This window comes from Zonotrichia leucophrys, chromosome 18 (assembly GCF_028769735.1).
Source record: "Zonotrichia leucophrys gambelii isolate GWCS_2022_RI chromosome 18, RI_Zleu_2.0, whole genome shotgun sequence".
Taxonomy (NCBI): Eukaryota; Metazoa; Chordata; class Aves; order Passeriformes; family Passerellidae; genus Zonotrichia; species Zonotrichia leucophrys.
The window spans coordinates 5421155-5430363 of record NC_088187.1 but is presented as its reverse complement, the minus strand read 5'-3'; the positions used below and the strand labels follow the sequence as shown (position 1 = coordinate 5430363).

The 9209-nt window shown below is 36.2% G+C and overlaps 1 protein-coding gene across 1 annotated transcript; it reads right to left on the bottom strand.

Annotated features, from left to right (window-relative positions):
• Positions 1-1398: 1398 nt before the first annotated feature.
• Positions 1399-8797, bottom strand: DHRS7C (dehydrogenase/reductase 7C). The gene is made up of 7 exons (XM_064728587.1): positions 8540-8797; positions 7905-8060; positions 5105-5217; positions 3333-3543; positions 2993-3085; positions 2545-2700; positions 1399-1672 (listed from the first exon to the last, which is right to left on the bottom strand). The coding sequence occupies exons 2-7, from the start codon at positions 8056-8058 to the stop codon at positions 1464-1466; spliced, it is 936 nt and encodes a 311-aa protein (XP_064584657.1). The 5' UTR covers positions 8059-8060; positions 8540-8797; the 3' UTR covers positions 1399-1463.
• Positions 8798-9209: the final 412 nt, after the last annotated feature.

Below are 9209 nucleotides of genomic sequence, written 5' to 3'. Positions count from 1 at the left end.
AGCCACTGAATTAGAGAAAAGTGTGACCCATTTAAAAGGTCATCTAATCCTTCTTTTCTTTTAGGCAGGATAAACTAAAGCTACATTGCTTTTTTACAGATGTTTCATTAATCTCTTCTTTAAAGCTTCTGAAGACAGGCATTTGAAAATTTCTGTGGCAATTTATCCTTTGTGCTTAACTATTCTTAGCAGAAAATGCTGTCCCTGTAAATCTCCTTGGCAGTAATTTTAGCACATTGTCCTACTCCAGCAGACATGGAGAACACTTCAGTCCTGCCTCCTCTGCAGAACATTGCAGGGATTTGAAAATCATTAAGATACAACTTTCTAGGTAAAAATACATCTGGTTTTTAAAACTTTCTTGAAGGATATAGGTGTTATTTTACCTCTCACTGCCTTCTGCTGTGGCGCCTTGAACTGCTCATACTTTGGAAGTGAAATTGTGCGAAGAATTTCTGCTGATCTCTAGAACATGCAAAATGCAGTAGAAGGACTAATCAGCTTATTTTAACATGTAATCCACCTGTTTTTACAACAAAGAAGGACAATAATAGAAATCAGAGAAATCACAGAATGGTTTGGGTTGGAAGGGATCTCAAAGAGCATCTGTGTCATTTCACCCATGGCAGGGACAACTTCCACTACCCCAAGCTCCATCCAACTTGGACATGAACTCTTCCAGGGATGGGGCAGCCACAAACAATGTTGGTTCATGTTTAGCTGGGATGTCCTGTGATGCCTGACCCTTTTCTGTTGAAATTATGCTTATTCTGCATGTTGCTCTCATGGAAATGTGGAGGATTTGGGTGTTGCTGAGTACAGAAACAAACAGAACTGAGATTACAGCAAATGCCCATTGGTTTGAGGGAGTAGAGTTCTGCTGAGGACCAAGAAAATTTTGAACAAATGATTGTTTGACTTCCCAGTGAAGGAATAATCACTCACACCACAATAAAACCCCAGTGCTACACCAGAAAATAGATGGAGCTCCAGCAGGAGCTGCAGGAACTGACCCCTCCATCCCAGAGCTGAACACCTCCCTGAGCCAGGTTTCCTGAACCCAGAACAATTCATTTAGAGCTACAGACAAAGGTTCACGTCCCTGCAAGTGACAGATATTCCTTTGCCCTCAGAATTCCTGTCATGTTTGGTATTAAGAACAAGGTCTGTAAGTGCTGGAAGTTATGTGAGCAATGGGACTTGTAGCAGTTTGGTTCCAATGGCACATTGTCATAATCCCTAAAACCAATGTGAAGAAGATTTAAATTTAAATTTAAATGCTAGTCCAGCTGACCCTTCAATGGTGTTCTCCTTCACCTGAAGTTCCTAAATTTATAGATGATTGTGTGTGTCAATCATAGTGGAGTTATTCTACTCACAGCAAGCAGCACAAGTCACTGACATTCAAAACAAAAACTTTTTTTTTTTTTTCAGGTCAAAAGCAAAGAAATAACTGAACAAAATCAACTTTCCTCTTCTGTCTTCAGCCTTTCCCTAATCCCTGAGGCAACAATGGCAAAAAACAGCTCGGGGAAGAATGTTCTGATGTAAACTGCAGCTCTGGGGATGGGGTTGGCCATCAGCACCTCCTGCTTCTTCCTGCTCACCGTGGCAAGGACCTCCTCTGCCACCTCCACGGGGTGCACTCCATAGGACACCTTCCTGAAAAAGACTGTAAATGAGAGAGGAATGAGAGCTGCAGACAGACAGAGAGACAGGCAGGTACCCTGAGGGAATAGAGTTAAAAGGTAATCAGCTTGTGAATCAGTCCAATCAGTTTAATTTCTTTAATTTCTTCTTCTCTATGCACTCTCAATCCCTTCCCCACTCCATTCTCCTGATCAGTATGTGACCAAGATCTTTTCATAATTGAGGTAAAGTCCTTACAAGTCCCTAAGGGAAGGAGCAACCTGAGTGCAGTGGAATTGTCCCTTTGGAACTTTTGTATCACCCTGATTTTTTAAGATTTTCTAAGCCTTCTGATGTTTATATTCTTATAATGAACTTTCTCACACACTTTATGTTAATAACTTTTTGTTTTGCATTCTTCTGTGGAGGAGGAGAAATTGGATGGATTGTTGGTTTGTCCAGTGTCATTGGAGAGGTGGCACTGTCACCCTCCAATCCACTGTCACTTTTGGAAATCTATAAATGTTGGAGTCAGAAAATTAAAAGTCCCTTTTTTACCTTGGAAAGAGCAGTGAGTCTGTGTCATGTTGTTTCATGTCCTATAGTGACACTGTTGTGCTCTTCTCCCCCTCCATTCCTGATGCTCTGATATATTTATTTTCTCACATAACATTGTCTCATTCCAGGCTCCTTCTCTTTCCACCAGGCTAATATTACCTCTATATAGAGGGATATAGAGGTATTCTTTATAAATATAGAATATATCTATATAAAGAAATATAAAATATCTCTTTCCTTTTGCTCCTCATGCTTGTTCATCCTTTTTGCCATTTCCATCATTTTTCCTTTGTTTTTTAACCCTAGAAAAGCCTTCATCCTGCTTTATGTGCCTCATCTTCACCCACCCAAACTCACATTTCCAGATTGATGCCTCCCAGTTGCCTGGTGCTGGCTGGCGATGGTAGGAGCAGATGAAGGTCGGATTCACAGTGCTGACAGAAATATCAAATTCCTCCATTTCAGCTCGAAGACAATCAAAAAATCCTACAGCAGCATGCTTGGAAGCAGCATCTAGAAGTAAAAGGCACACATATGCATGGTTAGATACATGATTGCATGGAAGGAGGTGTATAACAGAGCACAAATATTAGGGAAAATGAGCATGGAATGATTAATCAAAATGCATTTCTAAGGTAGGATTTCCACTATTTTCAACTGAGTTCCAATTGGAAAAAATTTCAGCCAAATTAGTAGCAATGCTAAATTTGGATGCAAATTAGCACTTTTAATAACCTCTGATGAGTGTCAGGGACTCCTCACAGCTTATCCATTGGAATTTATGGTTTTGCAATGTATAACTTACAAGCTGCACGAAATGGAATTCCTATTTTCCCTTGAATGCTATTAATTAGAACAATTTGGCCAGTTCTTCTTGAGATCATATTAGGAAGGATGGCTGCAAAAAGAGAAATACAAAAAAGAGCCACGTAAGTAAAAGTGTATTTAGTAAAAAGGAGCAACAGCTGAAGTGTAAATAGCACAAATTCAATGAGGGTTGTGTCAATACTGCAAGAAAAAGTATCACAAAATCCAGTAGTTGGAAATTGTCTTCTAGACTTCACCTGAATTCTACATGCAGATTTGGCTGCAGTATTAATTAACGCATTTAATTGCCAATGCAAAAAAAGAAAAAAAAAAGATACCTTTGGTTAATGTTATAGGCCCAAAATAGTTGGCATCCATGATCTTTTTATCAAGCTCCAGTGAAATGCTCTGCACTGCTCCTTTCACCTTCATGCTTGCATTGTTGATCAGAATATCCACACAGCCATAGCAGTTCAGGATTTCCTTGGCTACATCTCTGATGCAGCTTATGTCTGTGATATCCAGAAGAATCAGCTTTGGGGCATATGTCTGGTGAGCAAAAGACTCATTTCAATGGGACTTGTTAGATACAAACTCTATTTATATTTATATTTATATTTATATTTATATTTATATTTATATTTATATTTATATTTATATTTATATTTAGTTATATTTATAGTTAGTTATAGTTATAGTTATTGCTATTTTTCTTTCTATTTCTATTTCTTTCTATTTCCTTTGATGGATGAGCTACACACCTATGGGGACAGAGGGAAGGTAGGAAGGGTTTGTTTTGCTATAGGTCACACAAATGGAGTTTACTTTTGTATGATTTCTGCAAAAAAAGATTTTATCAGCTGTGGAACAGAGGAATGAACTTGAAGTTTTTTCCTTTACGGTATTAATTAGACAATTTCATGCAGAACTTTTAGTCACACTTAATATTTTTGCCTAGTTGAATCTGTGCAGGCTAACAGGAACACACTACTTTTGTGGTTATTTATGCAGATGAATGAAGCCCACTGAAAAAGAAAAAAGGCAAATATTTGTAGGTCTGATGAGCAATGGCTGCAAAATTTATGTGATGCCTTCAGGAACACCTGTGCCCTGGAACAGTCAGCTGAATGTTGGTCACAGAAGGGAAGCTTTGCCAGGAGCCTCAAGAAACACCTGCCAAAGAGCTGGAGTCCTGCATCTCCACTGTCAGTGGCCATGAGGAAAAGAGAGTTTTCTTTTCTTTTTTTACTTTTTTGTTTGTTTGTTTGTTTGTTTTTGGGGGGGTTTTTTCTTGCCCCTCTTCTGGCCATTTTGGAGTTGCCAGAAAGAAAAATCCTTTCTGGGATCCCTTCTATCTGGGACTTTCCCCAAAACAGTGGGGAAGCTCAAAATGAATTTGATCTCTAGACCTGTCTCCCACTCCTTGAGCACATGAATGATATCAAAACCTGGTAGCATTTCCTGCCATTAAATGAAGCATTTGGATCCCTTCCACCCAGATGATCAGGACAATTCCTCTGCTGAGGATTTCTAGCTGGGTGGCTTGTTCAGAACACAGGAGCATCCAGATGCTCCACAGGAATAGCTCAGGAGAGCAGGATTTTGGCATCATCTCTCTCTAGACTGTTGCTGTCATTACCTGGGTGACCAAAGCCATCACTGACAGCAAATCATGTTTCCTGTACATTTTTTTACTGGATCTAAAATTCCATTCTGCCCCTGAGCAAGGTTTATCCCAGGCTATGGATACTTACCGTGCTGGGGTCTGTCACACTAATTAAGGCATCATACATATGAAAACCTGGTGGCATTTCTTGCCATGAAATGAAGCATTTGGATCCCTTCCATCCAAATGATCAGGCCAATTGCTCTGCTGAGGATTTCTAGCTGGGTGCCTTGTTCAGAACACAGGAGCACCCAGATGCTCCACAGGAATAGCTCAGGAGAGCAGGATTTTGGCATCATCTCTCTCTGAACTGTGTTTGCTGCCATTATAATGGTGATCAAAGCCATCACTGACAGCAAATCATGTTTCTTGTACATTTTTTTACTGGATCTAAAATTCCATTCTGTCCCTGAGCAAGGTTTATCCCAGGCTATGGATACCTACCGTGCTGGGGTCTGTCACACTAATTAAGGCATCATACAAAGCTTCCAACTTCTCCCATGTCCTGCCACACAACACAAGCCTTGCTCCTCCTGCATGAAACACACGAGAACATTCTAGGAGAGAAATACATTAAAAAAAATTAATTACAATAGTGGCAAATTGATTTTGTTTATTTTGCTTGAAATGGGATGTTGGTTTTGTTAAGGGTAGTGAATCCATGCTTTAAAATTCATTAATTTGAAAATAATATGAGAAAAAAGAAAGCATTGACTTGTGATAGTACATAGGTGAGAAATAAATTAAATTTAAGTAATGGGATAATGCCTGTGTTGAATGGGCTACAGAACAGCCACAGTGCTTGCTCCAGGAAACACTTCCTCCAGATTTCAATACCCACATGAAATCCAGTTATGCTAATCTACCCATTTTAGATTTCTTAAATGATCATGTTAGACTCTTAATATATGTATGGAAGTATTTATGGATCCACCCTTGTAGTTTTGCAAACCTGTGCAGCTGGAAGCTTTTATTTAAGCAATTTTTTTCATTATTTACAACAGTCATTTTAAGAACATCTTCCATTTCCTTTTTTTTTTTTTCGTTTTCTAGCATAGAAGGATTTTTAATTTAATGCCCAAAAGAGTATTTGCCAGAACACTTATGGCAGAATTTTCCCTATAAACAATAGTTGAGGCAATCTTGTGGAAAAAAAGAGAAAAAGACTTCTATGTGAACAGCAATAAAGGTGAAAAGGGAAACCAATGATGTTCTCCTCTAGAACTTCCCAGAACTTTTTGAGTTCCAGCACTCAGAAGAAACAGGAACTAGGTTTCAATAACAATCACAAACCATTGAAAACACCTTCAATCATCATAGATTTGTTTCTCTTTTTTAACTTTGATGAATGTTGCCTTCAGTCCAGAAATTCTGGCTTGTAGGGACAGAATTTGTCTGTTTCCTCAGAGCCCACATCCACAGCTGGCCCCTGCCCGAAGTCCCTTTTTGGCTCTCTTGGAGCCCCTTTAGGCCCTGGAACTGGCTCTAAGGTTTGCCAGAGCCCTTCCCTGGGATGAATACCACACTCTGCCAGCCTGGCATCTTTGTCACCTCCTCTGGAACAGGGATTCTCTGTGGCTGTTTAAACAGATAAATTATTACACACCCTCGATGCCTTCAGTTTTAGCTTTTATATTTTTCAAATCCTTCACTGCATTAGTGCAAAACTCTGAAATCCACATAAAGTGTCAGCTCCTGCCTTCACATTTTGGTCAGACAAAACAATTCCTCTGAGCCTGTGATCCAAGAACACACCACAACTTCTGGCACCAAAAACTACAAACAACATTTAATTTGGAGGGGAGAGCAAACGGTGGGAGTATGACTTCATTAGCTGAAGCTGTAATTGAACAACTAATCTCTGATATGCAAACAGACCAAACTTATATCTGTATAAAAAACTGGTGACCATCATCCATCCTGGGTGCAGCCTCTGTGAGGTTCTTGCACTGCCCAAGGTGTAATTAACTATGGAAGGCCTTTAATAAATACCCACTTTATTCTCTTAACCTTGCCCAATATATATAACAAATATATAACATATACAATAATAAAATAGGTGGGCTATATATATATACATTAATATAAAATATATAATATACATATAATATAAACAATAATAAATAGGTGAAAAATATATATTTATATATATAAAATATATATATAATATATACAATAATAAAAATGGTGGAACTATTGAGGCCTTCTAATAAATCTCTCCTTTATTCTCTAACTCTGCCCAGCCTCTCTTCTAGGCAGCCACTTCTTCCTTGTCCTCTGAATTCACACTGCACAGAGCCAGGCAGCTCAGCTGGGAGCACTGCAGGAGTAATTTGGGTGATATTTAAAATATATATAGAGGGGGGAAGAGATAAAAATAGGGGAAAAGGGGTGAGCATTGCTGTTCACAAGAAGCAGGAACTGCTGAAGTGTCTAAGGGCTGAAAAGGAACATGTAAGAAGTAAGGTGACACCTGTTTATGCAGCCACCCTGCACTGACAGCCTGTGAAATGAGATCTTACAGTAGCAACGTACTAAAAATAGCACTCAGTGTTCTTCTGAAACCTCTCTTCTATTGAATTAAATAAATACAAAGCTCTGCAGCTCCTATGAGTTTACCAATATAATATTTATATAATATAAATATATAGAATAAATAGAATATTTTATTTATACTATACATATAATAATACAATTGTGATGTAGATTATATAAAATATATTTATTATTATAAATATAAAAAAATATGTATTAAACATAAATATACAGTAAACATATAAAAATATATATAAACATATATTAGCCATATTGTAAACATAACTTTTAATTATTATAAATATAAATATACATAACCATTATTATAAACATAAATAATTACATATTATTAAATATAAATATAAACACATTAATATAATATAATATAATAATTATATATAATAATTATAGTTTTATAAAATATAATTATAATAATTATATATATAATATATATATATTTATATAAATATATATTATATATATATATATATATAATATAATATATAATATATATATATATATATATATATAATATAATAAATTCAAATATAAAAAATAAAATTAAAAAATATAAATCTTTATTATTAACTTCTACTTCATTCAGCCAGTTATGAATGCATCCAAGGCAATGTGTGCATATTTATCACCCAGAGCGTGGCTCTCTGGCTGCTTCTGTTCTGTGCCACTGAGAAGAAATGAGACCACTCACCCTTGCCCAGGCCAGAGATGGCATCTGTGATCACCACCACCTTGTTCTGCACTGCTGACTTGGACAGGAGCCACCTGACTGACTGGTAAATGTAAATAATTCCACTGATCCCCAGGAGCAGCAATGGCAGAGCAAGTACAGAAAAGATACCCATGGCTGTGGGAAACACAAGATCACATGAGAGTACAGTAATCACAATACACATTGATTATTTTTCAATTATTCCAATGTTTTCTGATCTAGAAAATCTACTGACAGCACGCCAAAGCAGCAACTTGAAACAGTAGGGAGGTGATTTTCCAATCAATGGTGTAATGTTATTTTTTAATGAACAGGGCAATGTTGTTTCTTTGTCTGTTTTCCTCATCTTTGTTTGGTCTAGGCAAATCTTGGTTGCTTTTGTGCTATATTACTGTATGATGGCAAGGCCATAATAAAAGAAAAAAAACATATCTGTATTTATAGGTGTATGTATATTCTATTATGCCTTGAAGCAAAACATGATATAAACACTGAACTTTAATCACATTGCTATTATTAGAAAACAGAGAGAAAGCTTTTAATCCAAATTTCAGATAAAACTCACAACACAAGTCTTTTCTGTTCTAAAAGACAGAGAAAATACAATCACTTACCATGGCTATGAAGACTCCAGACACACACAGAGCATTCTATTGTATTTTTGCAAATGTTTTCATTACAGATTTAATTAGAATCCTTCAGAGTTTCACAGAGCACTGATTTGTTGGGGCTGCTTGCCCTGAGTGAGACTGGCTATGTATGGCTGGTGACAGAGGCACTCCAGAGTAAATTTAGCCTGCCCAGAGTGATCTGCATGCCTGACCTTCCCACCCCACCAGCACAGAAAAGCTCCTGGTACAGAATCAATTCACCTGTAATAATAATATATTATTATTGTTATTGTTATTTTTTTATTGTTATTATTATATTCTTATTAATATAATATTATCTAATATAATATTCTAAATAATATTTTATTATCTTATATCATTATATAGTTATATATTATACATAAAGATATGACAATTATTATATATTTATATAATTCTATATATTATGTGTAAAATATATAATACATTTATATAATTATTTTTATATATAATATATATAATTGTATTTTATAATAATATTTATTTTATACTTGGCAAAAATTAAAATTAATATTATATGTGTTATGGTTAGAAAGTGATGCTGTATTTATTTTCCCAAGTGGTGTTTTAAATACAGTTTTAGGTTATAACATAAGGTTAAAATGAATCATTTCAGAAAACTGAAGAGAAACTA